Source organism: Ornithorhynchus anatinus, chromosome 2, assembly GCF_004115215.2.
Source record: "Ornithorhynchus anatinus isolate Pmale09 chromosome 2, mOrnAna1.pri.v4, whole genome shotgun sequence".
Classification (NCBI taxonomy): Eukaryota; Metazoa; Chordata; class Mammalia; order Monotremata; family Ornithorhynchidae; genus Ornithorhynchus; species Ornithorhynchus anatinus.
Genome location: NC_041729.1, coordinates 138,285,221 through 138,302,641, shown reverse-complemented (window position 1 = coordinate 138,302,641; position 17,421 = coordinate 138,285,221). Strand labels below are relative to the sequence as shown.

Sequence of the window (17,421 nt, the reverse complement as noted above, 5' to 3'; positions counted from 1 at the left end):
CATTCATTCAATAGTATTTATTGAGCGCTTCCTACGTGCAGAGCACTGTACTAAGCGCTTGGAATGGACAAATATGGAGTACGAGTAGAATGCCAACGTTCAGCCTGTCAGCTACTTATTTTTCCTTCCAGAGCGGATCTGTCCCGGGCCCTCGACCGACACCCTTGTCCCCCCTGGGCCCAGCTCGGCTTATTAGCGGCGTTTAGCTGGGCAGGTGTCGGGCTCGGGTGACGCCGGGGAGGGCCGGGGGAGGGAAGCGAGAGGAAGGAACGGTAGGAGGGAGGGGGGTCCCAAAGGGCCGGTTGCTAAGAGCCGCCCAGAGCTGGAAGGAGAGGAACGGCCTGGCCCCGCCATCCCAGCTCCCGCCCGCTCCCCGGATCCCCAGAACTATGAATCCCGGCGCCAAGGTCAAGACTGGACAGTCCAGCCAAGGGGCTGCGCCCCAGCGCACGTGAGACGAGGGGAGAGGAGGAGGGGAAGACCTGAGGAGGGAAAGAGGGAAGGGGTGGGGGTGATCTGAGCAGGGATGGGGACAATGCTGTGGGGGGCCTGGATAATAATAATAATACTGGTATTGGTTAAGTGCTTACTATGTGCAGAGCACTATTCTAAGCGCTGGGGGAGATACGAGGTCATCAGGTCGTCCCACGTGAGGCTCACAGTTAATCCCCATTTTACAGATGAGGTAACTGAGGCACAGAGAAGTGAAGTGACTTGCCCACGGTCCCACAGCTGACAAGTGACAGAGCCCGGAGTCGAACCCATGACCTCTGACTCCGAAGCCCAGGCTCTTTCCACTGAGACATGCTGCTTCCCCTATAATAATAATGTTATTATAATATATAATTATATGAGGCACAGAGAAGTTAAGTGACTTGCCTACGGTAATAATAATAATGTTGGTATTTGTTAAGCGCTTACTATGTGCAGAGCGCTGGGGTAGATACAAGGTGATCAGGTTGTCCCACGTGAGGCTCACAGTCTTCATCCCCATTTGACAGATGAGGTCACCAAGGCCCAGAGAAGTGAAGTGACTTGCCCACAGTCACTCAGCTGACAAGGGGCAGAGTCGGGATTCGAAATCATGACCTCTTGACTCCCAAGCCCATGCTCTTTCCACTGAGCCACGCTGCTTCCCTCACACAGTTGACAAGCGGTGGAGCCGGGAGTAGAACCCAAGACCTCGGGACTCCCAAGCCTGGGCTCTTTCCACTGGATGGGGGAGCCTGGAGCCTAGGGGGCCGGGGGGGGGAGGCCAGAAGATGCAGACTGACGGTGGGCAGGGCTGAAGTTTACCAAACGACGGCAGGGCGAATAAGGATTTGTTGTTTCCCTAATCTCACTCTCTTATTATATTCTTCATCTTATTATTATTCTTATTAGACAAGCTGCATGGCTCAGTGGAAAGAGCCCGGGCTTGGGAGTCAGAGGTCATGGGTTCGAATCCCGACTCTGCCACTTGGCAGCTGTGTGACTGTGGGCAAGTCACTTCACTTCGCTGTGCCTCAGTTGCCTCATCTGTAAAAAAATGGGGATGAAGACTGTGAGCCTCACGTAGGACAACCTGATTACCCTGTATCTCCCCCAGCGCTTAGAACAGTGCCCTGCACCTAGTAAGTGCTTAACAAATACCAACATTATTATTATTCAGGAATAAGGGACAACCTTGGTTGCTTTTAAGGCAGGGTGACCTAGTGGAAAGACTCTTTCCAGAAAAAGGAGAACCTGTTTCTAGTCCCAGCTCTGCTTGAACTCGGACCAATCACTTCACCGCTCTGGGCCTCAGTTTACTTATCTGTAAAATTGGGACAAGGTACATGATCTCCCTAGTCAATGATCACCCTACCTTTTAGACTGGGAACCTCATTCAGGACAGGGGCCGTGTCCTATCTGCACATATTGTACCTACACCAGCGCTTAGCACAGTACTTTTCCATAGTAAGCACTTAATAAATGCCATCATTAGAAGTATTGAATGTGGGAGGTACAAAATCTAAAGAAGTGAACTCATCTACCCCCAACATGGCCTAGTGGAAAGAGCACAGGCCTGGGAGTCAGAAGACCTGGGTTCTCATCCTTGCCCTGCGTATTGCTTGTTATTCAAGTGCTTAGTACAGTGCTCTGCACATAGTAAGCGCTCAATAAGTACTATTTATTGCCATTGTTCTTGTCTGCCTGTCTCCCCCGATTAGACTGTAAGCCCGTCAAAGGGCAGGGACTGTCTCTATCTGTTGCCGATTTGTACATTCCAAGCGCTTAGTACAGTGCTCTGCACATAGTAAGAGCTCAATAAATACTATTGAATGAATGAATGAATGAATGAATGAATGTGACCTTGGACAAGTAACTTTACTTCTCTGAGCCACAGTTCCCCTGTTCTCCCTCCTACTTAGACTGTGAGCCCCATGCAGGACAGGGGCTGTGTCCAACCTTATTAGTTAGTATCTACCCAGGCCTTAGAACAGCGTTTGACACATAGTAAGTGCTTAACAAATACTATAAAAAAGCAGCGGGGGGACAGGATGTATACTTGGAATTGGTTCAGATGGGATTTGGTTAGATCCAAGAATGATAAATCCATCAATAGGACATTGAGTGGTTATATTGCGTGGATAGAGAAGCAGCCTGGCTTAGGGGAAGGAACCCCGGGCTTGGGAGGCAGAGGTCGTGGGTTCTAATCCCGGCTCTGCCGCTTGTCAGTTCTGTGATCTTGGGTAAGTCACTTCACTTCTCTGTGCCTATGTGGAGACTGTGAGTCCTACGTGGGACAACCTGATTATCTTTTATCTACCCCAGCGCTTAGAACAGTGCTAGGCACATAGTAAGCGATTAACAAATGCCACCATTATTATTATTATTATATTAGAAATCTAGAGGGGAAAGTTAAGAATGCTGGATGGCCCATCCCTAACCATGACAATGGTTGTCCAAGTGGGCAACTGACACATGGTTGCTCTAGGAGTCCAGGTGCCGGTAATGCAGTCCTGGATTAATAATACGGTAATAAGAATAATAACTGTGGTACTTGTTGAGCGCTTACTATATGCCAAGCACTGTACTAAGTAATGATAATAATGTTGGCATTTGTTAAGCACTTACTATGTGCAGAGCACTGTTCTAAGCAATGGGGGAGATACAGGGTAATCGGGTTGTCCCACATGAGGCTTGCAGTCTTAATCCCCATTTTACAGATGAGGTAACTGAGGGCCAGAGAAGTTAAGTGACTTGCCCACAATCACACAGCCGACAAGTGGCAGAGCCGGGATTTGAACCCATGATCTCTGACTCCCAAGTCCATGCTCTTTCCAATGAGCCACGCTGCTTCTCCAAGTACTGGGGTGGTTACGAGCAAATGGGACACAGTCCCTGTCCCACTTGGGGTTTACAGTCTCAATCCTCATTTGACAGATGAGGTTACTGAGGCCCAGAGAAGTGAAATGATTCACCCAAGGGTCACACAGCAGACAGGTGGGAGAACGGGGTTTAGAACCCATGACCTTCAGACTCTGAGACCCCTGCTCTATGCGCTACGCCATGCTGCTCCCAGGCCGCTTGATTTGAAGACTGAGGGGCAGAGCCATAATTACGTCACCTAGGATCTGACCCGCACGCTCCTCTCCTCTGCCGCCCCCTCCTCACCGTCCCCCGTTCTCACCTATCCATTCATTCAATAGTATTTATTGAGCGCTTACTATGTGCAGAGCACTGTACTAAGCGCTTGGGATGAACAAGTCGGCAACAGATAGAGACGGCCCCTGCCGTTTGACGGGCTTACGGTCTGATCGGGGGAGACGGACAGACGAGAACAATGGCGATAAATAGAGTCAAGGGGAAGAACGTCTCGTAAAAACAATGGCAACTAAATAGAATCGAGGCGATGTACAATTCATTAACAAAATAAATAGGGTAACGAAAATATACACAGTTGAGCGGACGAGTACGGTGCTGTGGGGATGGGGAGGGAGAGGAGGAGGAGCAGAGGGAAAAGGGGAAAAAGAGGGTTTAGCTGCGGAGAGGTAAAGGGGGGGTGGCAGAGGGAGTAGAGGGAGAAGAGGAGCTCAGTCTGGGAAGGCCTCTCGGAGGAGGTGAGTTTTAAGTAGAGTTTTGAAGAGGGAAAGAGAATCAGTTTGGCGGAGGTGAGGAGGGAGGGCGTTCCGGGACCGCAGGAGGATGTGACCCGGGGGTCGACGGCGGGATAGGCGAGACCGAGGGACGGCGAGGAAGTGGGCGGTGGAGGAGCGGAGCGTGCGGGGTGGGCGGTAGAAAGAGAGAAGGGAGGAGAGGTAGGAAGGGGCAAGGTGATGGAGAGCCTCGAAGCCTAGAGTGAGGAGTTTTTGTTTGGAGCGGAGGTCGATAAGCAACCACCGGAGTTGTTTAAGAAGGGGAGTGACATGCCCAGATCGTTTCTGCAGGACGATGAGCCGGGCAGCGGAGTGAAGAATAGACTGGAGCGGGGCGAGAGAGGAGGAAGGGAGGTCAGAGAGAAGGCTGACACAGTAATCCAGCCGGGATATTATGAGGGCCCGTACCAGTAAGATAGCCGTTTGGGTGGAGAGGAGAGGGCGGATCTTGGCGATGTTATAAAGGTGAGACCATCAGTCTCGGTGACGGATCGGATGTGTGGAGTGAACGAGAGAGACGAGTCAAGGATGACACCGAGATTGCGGGCCTGAGAGACGGGAAGGATGGTCGTGCCATCCACGGTGATAGAGAAGTCTGGGAGAGGACCGGGTTTGGGAGGCAAGATGAGGAGCTCAGTCTCGCTCATGTTGAGTTTTAGGTGGCAGGCCGACATCCAGGTGGAGACGTCCTGGAGGCAGGACGCCATCGACCCCTGGACCACGTCCTCCCGCGGTCCCGGAATGCCCTCCCTCCTCACCTCCGCCAAACTCACTCTCTTCCCCTCTTCAAAACCCTACTGAGAGCTCATCTCCTCCAAGAGGCCTTCCCAGACTGAGCTCCCCCTTTTCCCTCTGCTCCCTCTGCTCCCCCTCTACTCCTCCCTTCACCTCCCCTCAGCTAAGCCCTCTTTTCCCCCCTTTCCCTCTGCTCCTCCCCCTCTCCCTACCCCTCCTCTCAGCACTGTGCTCGTCCACTCAACTGTATATATTTTCATTACCCTATTTATTTTGTTAATGAGATGTACATCACCTTGATTCTATTTATTTGCTATTGTTTTAATGAGATGTTCATCCCCTTGATTTTATTTATTGCCATTGTTTTTGTCTGTCCGTCTCCCCCGATTAGACCGTAAGCCCGTCAGAGGGCAGGGACTGTCTCTATCTGTTACCTATTTGTACATTCCAAGCGCTTAGTACAGTGCTCTGCACATAGTAAGTGCTCAGTAAATACTATTGAATGAATGAATGAATGAATAGTGCCCATGGGGATGGAGGGAGGAGAGCACTGGGAGGTGCCAACCGGTGCCCAGACTGAAGTTAAGAGTGTGAATCGGGCCACTGCCCTTGGTCAGGATGTGGGCACTGGGCTGTTTGTTGGGTTGTTTTTTTTTTGGTGGGGGGGTGTTCTGTCCGGGAGTTTGGGGAGCAGGGGGCCTGACTCTACTTCTCCAATCCCGCATCTCCCAGGAGGAAGATCCTTGTGCTGGATCCATCTGGAGACCAGTACTACTGGTGGCTCAACATCATGGTCTTCCCGATCATGTACAACCTCATCATTCTCATCTGCAGGTGAGACTACAGGAGGTTTCCGCTAGGGCAGGGCGGAAGCCGGGTGGGGACAGAAATGGGGGCCGAGAGCGGGGGTTCCTTCAGAGTCATTCCTGTCCCAGCCCCGGGGAGGGAATACGAAGAGGCGCAGGGTTAAAGGGAGAGACGACGGGGAGACAGAAAGGGCAGAGGGCAAATCTGTGGAAAATCCCAAGGGGATATTTCCTCTCCCAGTCCCCAGGTCCCTGCCGCCCTGTCTCTTGCCCCGGTTTAGGGTTTAGGGGGTGGGGGAGGTGGATGGCACGGCTCCCTTTCCCCCTTCTCCCCCAGGGCCTGCTTCCCGGACCTGCAGCACCAATACCTGGTACTTTGGCTAGTGCTGGACTACACGTCTGACCTGCTCTATCTGCTGGACATCGGTGTGCGTTTCCACACAGGTCGGTGGCCTCAACCTGCGGGCCCACCTGCACGGTTTTGACCCTCAGACTACCCCGCCTCCCCCTCCTGCCCACAGTCCTCAGCCTCCAGTCCCTCTTAATGCCCCAAAGATGCATTTTCCCTCACCCCCACTCAACCCTCTAGACTGGAAGCTCGTGGGTAGGGAATGTGTCTGTTCACTGTTATATGTTTATGTTATAGGTTACAGAAGCAGCGTGGCTTAATGGAGAGAGCGCAGGCTCGGGAGTCAGAGGTCATGGGTTCTAATCTCGGCTCTGCCACTTATCACCTGTGTGACTTTGGGCAAGTCACTTCACTTCTCTCTGCCTCAGTCTGTCAAATGGGGGTAAAGACTGTGAACGCCAAGTGGGACAACCTGATTATCCTGTATCTACTCCAGCGCTTAGAAGAGTGCTTGGCACATAGTAAGCGCTTAACGAATGTCATCATTATTCATAATTAATATTATACATTATTATTATATTGTCCTCTCCCAAGCGCTTAGTACAGTGCTCTGCATACAGTAAGCACTCAATAAATTTGACTGACTGAGTGAATGAACATACATTCCAGTAATAATAATAATGGCTCAGTGCAAAAAGCCTGGGCTTGGGAGTCAGAGGTCATGAGTTCAAATCCCGGCTTTGACACTAGTCAGCTGTGTGACTGTGAGCAAGTCGCTTCACTTCTCTGTGCCTCAGTTCCCTCATCTGTAAAATGGGGATAAAGACTGTGAGCCTCACATGGGACAACCTGATTACCCTGTATCTCCCCCCAGTGCTTAGAACAGTGCCCTGTATAGTAAGTGCTTAACAAATACCAACATTATTATTATTATTACTATTATTTGTAAGCAGTTACTATGTGTCAGCCACTGTACTAAGCTCTGGGGTGGATACAAGCAAATTGGGTTGGGTACAGTCCCTGTTCCACGTGGGACTCACAGTTTCAGTCCCCATTTTACGGATGAGATAACCGAGGCCCAGAGAAGTGAAGTGACTTGTCCAAAGTCACACAGCAGACAAGTGGTAGAGCCGGGATTAGACATGACCTTGCGACTCCCAGGCCCGTGTTCTCTCCGCTGTGCCGTACTGCTTCCCAAGTTTCTCCACATCCTCTAACCTCCATCCCGTGCCCCCGCTCAGTCATCCCTGACCCGTCCTCCCCAACTCCTGGGCCCATAGGATTCCTGGATCAGGGCATCCTGGTCCTGGACCGGGGTCAGATCGCCCGGCGGTACGTCCGCACGGCCGGCTTCCTGTGGGACCTGCTGTCCGCGCTGCCCACCGACCTGGCCTACCTGCGGCTGGGCCCCCACACGCCAGCCCTCCGCACGAACCGCTTCCTGAGGGTCCCCCGGCTCTTCGAGGCGTTCGACCGGACGGAGACGCGCACCGCCCACCCCAACGCCTTCCGCATCGCCAAGCTCATGCTCTACATCTTCGTGGTCATCCACTGGAACAGCTGCCTCTACTTCGCGCTCTCCCGCTTCCTGGGCTTCGGCCGCGACGCCTGGGTCTACCCCGACCCCGCGCGGCCCGGCTTCGAGCGTCTGCGTCGCCAGTACCTGTACAGCTTCTACTTCTCCACGCTGATCCTGACCACCGTGGGCGACACCCCGCTGCCCGCCCGCGAGGAGGAGTACCTCTTCATGGTGGGCGACTTCCTGCTGGCCGTCATGGGCTTCGCCACCATCATGGGCAGCATGAGCTCGGTCATCTACAACATGAACACGGCCGATGCCGCTTTCTACCCCGACCACGCCCTTGTCAAGAAGTACATGAAGCTGCAGCACGTCAACCATAAGCTGGAGCGGCGAGTCATTGACTGGTAGGGGACCCGGGGAAGGGCGGGGGAAAGATGGAGATTGGAGGGTTAGGGGGCAAGGGGCACCGCCGTCTGGGCAGTGGAGGGTGAAGAGCTAGGTCAGAGTGACCGGTCACTGACTGTTGACATGAGACCAGGGTGGGGCCCGAGGGAGGCAGGGGCTTATTAGCTTCTGCTTTTAAATAACAATAATAAGAACAGTAATTGGGGTATTTGTCAATCGATCGAGCAATTGTATTTCTTGAATGCTTACTGTGGACAGAGCACAGTACTGAGCTAAGGGGTTGGGAGAGCACAGCAGAGTTGGTAGACATCTTCCCACAATGAGCAGACAGTCTAGAGGACAATTTAGAGGACATTTGTTAAGCACTTACCATATGCCAAACACTGTACTCGAGGGCTGGGGTAGGAAGGAGATAATCAGGTTGGATACGGTCTCTGTCCCATGTAGGAACAGTGTAAAGGAGGAAGAAGAGGTACTAAATACTGCATTTTGCAGATGAGGAAACTGAGGCGCAGAGAAGTTAAGTGACTTGCACCCACGGTTACACAACAGGCAAGAGGTGGAGCTGGAATTAGTACCCAGGTGGCCTGACTCCCAGGCCTGTGCACTTCCATTAGGCCATGCTGCTTAATTACTCAATCAGTGGTTTTTATTGAGTACTTACTGGATGTAGAGCACTGTATTAAGTGCTTGGGGGAGTACAATAAACGGAGTCGTTAGACACATTTCCTGCCCATAACGAGCTTACAATCTAGAGGGGAGACAGATATTCATTCATTCATTCAATAGTATTTATTGAGCGCTTACTATGTACAGAGCACTGTACTAAGCGCTTGGAATGTACAAATCGGTAACAGATACAGTTCCTACCCTTTGACAGGCTTACGGTCTAATCGGGGGAGATGGACAGATAAGAACAATGGCAATAAATAGAATCGAGGGGAAGAACATCTCATTAAAACAATAGCAAATAAATAGAATCAGGGTGATGTACATCTCATTAACAAAATAAATAGGGTAATGAAAATATATACAGTTGAGCAGACGAGTACAGTGCTGAGGGGAGGGGACGGGAGAAGGGGAGGAGCAGAGGGAATTGGGGGAGAAGAGGGTTTAGCTGCGGAGAGGTGGGGGGGTAGAGGGAGCAGAAGGAAAAGGGGAGCTCATTCTGGGAAGACCTCTTGGAGGAGGTGAGCTTTAAGTAGGGATTTGAAGAGGGGAAGAGAATTAGATTGGCGGAGGTGAGGAGGGAGGGTATTCCAGGACCGCGGGAGGACGTGGCCCAGGGGTCGACGGCGGGATAGGCGAGAACGGGGGATGGTGAGGAGGTGGGCGGCGGAGGAGCGGAGCGTGCGGAGTAGGCAGTTAATATAAGTAAATGAATTATGGACATGTACATAAGTGCTGTGAGGCTGAGGGTGGGGTGATATTCATATCAAGGGTCCAAAGGGCACAGATCCAGGTGCATAGACAATGCAGAAAGGAGAGGAAGTCGAGAAAAAGAAGGCTTACTCGGGGAAGGTCTCTCGGGGGAAATGTGACTTTCATAAGGCTTCGAAGATGGGGAGACTGGTGGTCTGGCATATATATACCGAAGGGGAGGGAGTTCCAAGCCAGAAGGAGGATGTGGGAAAAGAGTCGGCGGTGAGATAGATGAGATCGGGGCACAGTGAGCGAGCTGGTTCTAGAGGAGTGAAGTGTGCAGCCTGAGGAAATCAGTGAGGTTAGCTAGGAGCGGGAGAGCCAATTCAGCCGACGGTAAGGAGTTTCTGTTTGATGCGGAGGCGGAAGGGCAACCTCTGGAGGTTCTTGAAGAGTGGGGAGATATGGACTTAACAGTTCTTGAGAAAAAGGATCAGAAAGCCGGGGACCGGAGTGGGGAGAGACAAGAGGCAGGGGGGCCAGCGAGGAGGCAGAGGGGGTAGTCAAAGCGGGATAGGATAAGTGTTTGAATCAGCATGGCAGCGATTTGGATGGAGATGAAAGGAAGGAAACGATGTGATACCACACCCTGCCCCGAGTTGAGCAACCCAGCAGTGCGGAAGGGAGACTGTGAGCTCCTTGCGGGCAGGGAATGTTTAATGTTGTTTTGGACTTTCCCAAGCGCTTAGTACAGTGCTCTGCATACAGTAAGTGCTTAATAAATACGATTGAATGATTGAATGGAAATCCCACAGATCCTTCTTCCCTTAACCTGAAGGCTTCCCCTCCCCAACATGAAGGGGTTCAGCCGGGCAGACAGATTAGGGGGGCAGAGGGGGCGGTGTGGCTAATGATAGACTCAGAGTCGAGAACAGCAGTGGGCCTTATCAAAATAATGCACTCACAGTCTCTTTGCAGGCAGCACAAAAGATCCAGTAATTCACTCTTCTAACGTGAAAATATCAGATTTAAACTAAGACCCACTGATTGTGGAGGTTGCGGTATTTTAATCCGTCACTCAACAGTCTTCACTGTAGACCTTCTGGGTGCAAGAGTTCTGTAGCAGGAGGTTGGCAGAGAACAAATAGGCACTTTCCCAGTCGTCAAAAAGCTTAGGCTTCTTGTTCAGACCAGAGGGTGTGGACTGAGGATTTATTAAAGGCTCCCGGAATGAGGGCAAGGGTGCGGGTCGGGGATAGAAGTCAGGAACCCAGGGAAATTCTGCCAATTTCATACCTGATAAGGATCCTTTCCTGTGTCTTGACTGTGGGCAGGGAATGAGTCTGCCAACTCTGCCGTACTCTCCCAAATGCTTAGTACGGTGCTCTGCACATAGTGAGAGTTCAACAAGTATCATCAATCGATTGATTGATTGACAGGTCAGATTCCAGGAAGTCTGTTGGCTAAAATTCACTTCCTCCCAGAAGGTGCCCAAATCTCAAAACATCCTGGGATGTTTATCTTTTTTTCAAATGGTATTTCTTAAGCACTTACTTTGTGCCGAGCATTGTACTAAGCACAGGGAGAGGTACAAGAACATCAGGTTAGACACAGTTCCCGCCTCACAAGGGGCTCACATTCTAAGAAGGAGGGAGAACAGGCATTGAATTTCCAGTTTCCAGGTAACTGAGGCACTGAGGCCCAATTTCACACAGCAGATAATCTGGCAGAGTCAGGATTAGAACCCAGGTCCTCTGACTCCCAGCCCTGTACTCTTTCCACTAAGCAACACTGCCTCTAATCGGTGACTGGCCCATTCGGGCAGGAAGAAATTAATGAAATGAAAGTCTCTTGTGCAAGAACCTGGGTAGAGATGGCATCTTTCAGCTCTGTTGTACTTTCCTAAGTGCTAAATCCAGTATTTTGTGTACAGTAAGCACTCGGTCAATACCATCGATTGATTGATTGATTGACTGATGCTCCTGCTTTCCAGCTCGCTGCTGATCCGGGGCCAACAGTGAAAAGCAAAGTCACCCGTTTGTTGGGAAATGGGGAAATGAAAGAATGGGGAAAGAAGGGAGAGAAGCAGTGTGGTCTAATGGATAGTACATGGACCCGGGAGTCAGAAGAACCTTTCATTCATTCAGTTGAATTTATTGAGCATTTACTGTGTGCAGAGCATTGTACTAAGTGCTTGGGAGAGTACAATATAACAATAGACACGTCCCCAGCCCACACCGAGTTTACAGTCTTGAGGGGGGTACAGACATTAATATAAATAACTAAATTACAGATATGTAGCTAAGTGCTGTGGGGCTGGGAAGGGGGGATGAATAACAGGAGCAAGTCAGGGCAACGCAGAAAGGGGTAGGAGAAGAAAGGAGGGCTTAGTCAGGGAAAGCCTCTTGGAGGAGATGTGCCTTCAATAAAGCTTTGAAAGGGGGAGAAATCCTGGCTCTGCCACTTATGTGCTGTGTGACCTTGGGCAAATCACATCTCTTGGCCTCAGTTGCCCCATGTGTAAAATGGGGATTAAGACGTGAGCCCCATGTGGGACATGGACTGTGTCCATCCTGATTAGTTTGTATCTAACCCAGTGCTTGGTAGAGTGCCTGACACATAGTAAGCGCTTAAGAAATACCATTTTTTTAAAAAAAGGGAACTAAGTTACTGATTGATCGAGAACTAAGGAGTGCTTCTGGGGCGGCAGGGCAGGAACTAAGAACAACTGTCAGTAGAGTTTAAAGAAGGAAAGGAACAAAACAGTGAAGAGAAGAAGGGAGGACTTAGTTTAGGGGTGGGGAATAATAATAATAATTAAGGTACTTGTTAAGAGCTTACTATGTGCCAAGCACTGTTCTAAGCACTGGAGTAGATACAAGTTAATCAGGTCGCGCACAGTTCCTGTCCCACATGGCGCTCACACTCCTAATCCCCATTTTACAGAGGAAGTAACTGAGGCACAGAGAAGTTAAGTGACTTGCCCAAGGTCACATAGAAGGCAAGTGGCAGATACAGGAATGAAGTGAGCAAAACATTGGTTAACTGACTAGGATACATGGTAAATTCTTATCAAGGGCCAAGGGCTGTACTAAGCGCCGGAGTAGAAATACTCATGTTGGATACAGTCCTGTTTCACATGGGGATCACGGTCTAAATAGGAAGGAACAGTTTACTGTGGGCAGGGAATGCGCCTGTTATATTATCGAGTTGTACTCTCCCAAATGCTTAGTACAGTGCTCTGCACACAATAAGCGCTCAATAAATACAATTGATTGATCTCCATTTTACATATGAGAAAATTGAGGCAAAAATAATTTAAGTGACTTACCTAAGCTCACGCAGCAGACAAGTTGACTCGAATTCTCCCAGATGCTTAGTACAGTGCTCTGAACACAGTAAACACTCAATGAAGACCATTGATGATGAAGCGATAGACCGGGAATTAGAACCCAAGTCCTCTGACTCCCAGGCCCACATTCTTTCCACTAGAGCACTCAGTAAGAGTCCTTGATGAGCAGGTCTACCTAGATGGAGTAGAGAGCACAGGCCAGGGTTTAGGGACAGATCTATCAACCAAATAATCAATCAGTGGTATTTACTGAGTGTTTACTCTTTGCAGAGTAATGTAATAGAAGAGGCAACATGGCCTATTGAAAAAGGTATGGGTTTTTGGAGTCAGAGGACATAGGTTCTAATCCTGACTATTCCCCTTGCCTGTTCTGCAACCTTGGGTGGGTCACTTGACTCACTTGAACCTCAGTTTCCTCATCTGTAAAATGGGGATTCAATAGCTGCTCTCCCTCCTACTTAGACTGTGAGCCCCATGTGAGACTAGGACTGCGTCTGACCTGATTATCTTGTATCTTCTGCAGTTTTTAGAACAGTTTTTGACACATACTGTTTAACAAATACCTTACTGAAGCAGAAGCAGTCAGAGGATGTGGGTTCTAATTCTGGCTCCGCCACTTGTATGCTGTGTGACCTTGGGCAAGCCACTTAACTTCTCTGGGCCTCAGTTACCTCATCTGGAAAATGGGGATTAAGACTGTCAGCCCCACGTGGGACAACCTGATTACTTTGCATCTATCCAGCGCTTAGGACAGTGGCTGGCACGTATCAAGCACTTAACAAATACCAAAATGATTATTATTATTATTATAATGTACTAACACCTGGGGAAAGCACAGGGCAAAAGAGGGCACATATGATCCCTGTCTACGAGGAATTTACAGTCTCACGCATCACCTGGGCAATTACATCAGGACCCCTTAAACACCTTGATTTTTCTCACTATCCCTGTTGTGCTTATGTAATAATAATAATAAATATGGCATTTGTTAAGCGCTTACTACATGCCAAACACTTCCACCTGTAATCTATTCATTCATTCAATTCAATAGCATTTTTGGAGCACTTCTGTGTGCAGAGCACTGTTCTAAGCAATTAGAAAGTACAGTATGGCAATAAAGAGAGACAACCCTTGCCCACGACAGCCTCACAGTCTAGAATGGGGAGACGGACTTAAAAACAAGTAAACAGTCATATTTATAAATAAATATAATTATAGATATCTACATATATACATAAGTGCTGTGGGGCGAGGAAGGAGGGGAAGAGCAAAGGGAGTGAGTCGAGGTGATGCGGAAGGGAGAGGGAACTGAGGAAAAGAGGGCTTAGTCTGGGAAGGCCTCTTGGAGGAGGTGAGCCTTCTATAGGACTTTGAAGGGGGGGAGAGTGATTGGCGGATTTGAGGAGGGAGGGCGTTCCAGACCACAGGGAGGTCATGGGCCAGTGGTCAGCCAGCGGCAAGGCAGGTGAGATTGAGGCACAGTGAGAAGTTTACCACCAGAGGAGCAGAGTGTGTGGGCTGGGATATAGAAGGAGAGACGGGAGGTGAGGTAAGAAGAGGCAAGGTGATGGAGAGCTTTGAAGCCAATAGTGAGGAGTTTTTGTTTGATACGGAGGTTGATAGACAACCACTGGAGATTTTTAAGGAGAGGGGGTGATAGGCCCTGAACGTTTCTGCAGAAAGATAATCCGGGCAGCAGAGTGAGGTATGGACTGAAGTGGGGAGAGGCAGGAGATTGGGAGGTCAGAAAGGAGGCTGATGCAGTAATCCAGTCAGGATAGGATGAGAGACTTTACTAACGTGGTAGCCTTTTGGATGGAGAGGAAAGGGAGGATCTTGGCGGTGTGGTGAAGGTGAGACCAGCAGGTTTTGGTGATGGTTTGGATGTGTGGGGTGAATGAGAGAGTGGAGACAAGGATGACACCAAGGTTACGGGCTTGTGAGATGGGAAGGATGATTGTGCCGTCTACAGTGACGGGAAAGTTCGGGAGAGGGCAGGGTTTGGGCGGAAGATAAGGAGGTCTGTCTTGGACGTGTTGAGTTTTAGGTGGTGGGTGGACATCCAAGTAGAGATATCCTGAAGACAGGAGGAGATGCCAACCTGGAGGAAGGGACAGAGGAGATACAGATTTAGGTGTCATCCTCACAGCGATGATAGTTGAAGCCATGGGAGCGAATGAGTTCTCCAAGGGAGAGAGTATAGATTTAATGCCTGCCTCCCCCTGTAGACAGTAAGCTCCTTGTGGGCAGGCATCATGTCTACCTCTTTCATTTTCTTAAAAAATGGTCTTTGTTAAGCACTTACTATGTGCCAGGCACTGTACTAAGCTCTGGCGTAGATATTCAGGCTGGACACAGTCCGTGTCCCACATGGAGCTCACAGTCTTACTCCCCCTTCTACAGATGAAGAAAGTGAGGCACAGAAAAGTGAAGTGACTTGCCCAAGGTCACACAGCAGACAAGTGGCAGAGCCGGAATTAGAACTCAGGTCCTCCAACTCCCAGGCCCGTGCTCTTTCCACTAGACCATGCTGGTCCTATTGTATTGTACTCTCCCAAGCGCTTAGTATAATGCTCTGCACTTGTCACCTCTTCTGCAAAATGGGGACACAGGGGACTTAGGGATGTGTCCCAGTTGATTAGCTTGTCTCTACCCCGGCATTTAGTATAGTGGCCAGCACATAGTTAGCGCTTTACAAATACCATAAATAGAATCCAGCAAACAGTAAATACCATCGTTTGATGGATGACTTTATGTGAGGAGCTATGTTTAGGGAGCGAGGGAAGACCTAACTGATCCCTGGCAAGTGGATGTGTGTTGGGGCTCTCTGCAATCCAGGATTGGGGGGTGAGGGTTCTGCCGCTACACCCCTCGTCTGCCCCCTCAGGTACCAGCACTTGCAGATCAACAAAAAGATGACCAACGAGGTGGACATTCTGCAGAATCTGCCGGAGCGGCTGAGGGCGGAGGTGGCCGTGTCGGTCCACATGCCCACGCTGAGCAAGGTCCAGATCTTCCAGAGCTGCGAGCAGAGCCTCCTGGAGGAGCTGGTCCTCAAACTGCAGCCCCAGATCTACTCACCCGGCGAGTACGTGTGCAAGAAGGGCGACATCGGCCGCGAGATGTATATCATTCGGGAGGGCCAGCTGGCCGTGGTGGCCGACGACGGCGTCACCCAGTATGCCGTGTTGGGGGCTGGCCTCTACTTTGGCGAGATCAGCATCATCAACATCAAAGGTGGGTGACAGGGAGGGGCGCGGAGTGGGGCCTAGTCATCGTTCCCGGGGTGTCCATTAAGGGCTTACTGTGTGTCGAGCACTGTGCCCAAAGTGGAGGTGGACACGATACAATGAGACTGGACCCAGTCCCTGCCCCACACGGGGCTCGCAGATTCCCGGAGAGGGAGAGCGGGTATTACACCCCCATTTTACAGATGAGGAAACTGAGGCTCAGAGAACATAAGGGACCTCTCCAAGACCACACAGTAAGCAAGGATTAGAACCCAGGTTTGTGCTCTTTCCACTGGAGCAGGGGAGGGGCAGGATTGGAGCGGGAGATCTGAGGATGGAACCAGGATGAGGCCCGGCCTGAAAGTCAGGATGGGATTTTGGATCCAGGAGTTGAGGTAGGGTGGGATGGGGGCTCCCAAGGGATGGGTCAGAGGTTGGGGAGTCTCCCTTTGACCGGGGGAGGGTGGGCGTGGACTTCCACATCTCTCATTGGGCCCACCCACCTAACCATCCATCCCTCCACCCGCCCACCCATGTGGCAGGAAACATGTCCGGGAACCGGCGGACGGCCAACATCAAGAGCCTCGGCTACTCGGACCTGTTCTGCCTGAGCAAAGAGGACCTGCGGGAGGTGCTGAGCGAGTACCCGACGGCCAAGGCCCTCATAGAGGAGAAGGGCCGGGAGATCCTGCTCAAGATGAACAAGCTAGACGTGAACGCCGAGGCGGCCGAGATCGCACGGCAGGAGGCCGTGGCCGGCCGGGTGCAGGGGCTGGAGGACCAGCTGGACTCGCTTCAGACCAAGTTCGCCCGCCTGCTGGCTGAGCTGGAGTCCGGTGCCCTGAAGATGGACATCCGGGTGGAGAGGCTCGAGTGGCAGGCTCGAGCGTGGCTGGGGGCTGAGGTCGACGGGGAGGACGCCGACCCCTGATCCACCCGGGGGGTGGCCCAGAGAGACCACGCTGCCTTCCAGGGCTCGGGGCTCGGGGGGACGGCTGTGAGGGTCCAGTCTCCCTTCCAGTCCCTGTCGGAGCTGCCTCAGCCCCGAGTGACGAAGCTCGGATCCTCCCCATTGGGACCGGCTTCAGAAATACCACCCTTCAGAGCGTCATGACATATGATGTCATGTCATCAACAAAATGATGTCATATGTCAGTTTCTGCCAAAGGGCACTTCTGAAATTCTGCTCCTCCTGTCACAGAGCCCTGCTGATCTTCACGACGTCTTAGAACTTTGTTTCAGGTCTTCTAATGTATCTGTCACCAGTCACCCAGTTGATTTTTAGATTTGAGCCCCTCGAGGAACAAGGGACTGTTTCTAATTCCCACCTGTGTATTCTTAGTACAGTGTTCTATATAAAGTTCAGCGCTTAATAAAGACTATTACTCCTACTACTGCTCCTTGTCCTGGTCTTTTTTCCTCCACCTCTGCTGTCCCACCCTTTCTCCTCTTTCCCTCTTCTCATTTTCCCCTTCATACTGCTCTTCCCACTCCTTCCTTTGTTGCACTGTCCCTCTCCCTTCCTCCTCTTTCACTCTG

General features: G+C 50.9%; 1 protein-coding gene across 1 annotated transcript; it reads left to right on the top strand.

Moving 5' to 3' along the window:
* Nucleotides 1-389: 389 nt before the first annotated feature.
* On the top strand, nt 390-16,813 carry CNGA4 (cyclic nucleotide gated channel subunit alpha 4). Its single transcript, XM_029046685.1, has 6 exons — nt 390-451; nt 5,589-5,690; nt 6,000-6,106; nt 7,292-7,937; nt 15,540-15,889; nt 16,425-16,813. Exons 1-6 carry the CDS (start codon nt 390-392, stop codon nt 16,811-16,813), a joined length of 1,656 nt encoding a protein of 551 aa, XP_028902518.1.
* Nucleotides 16,814-17,421: the final 608 nt, after the last annotated feature.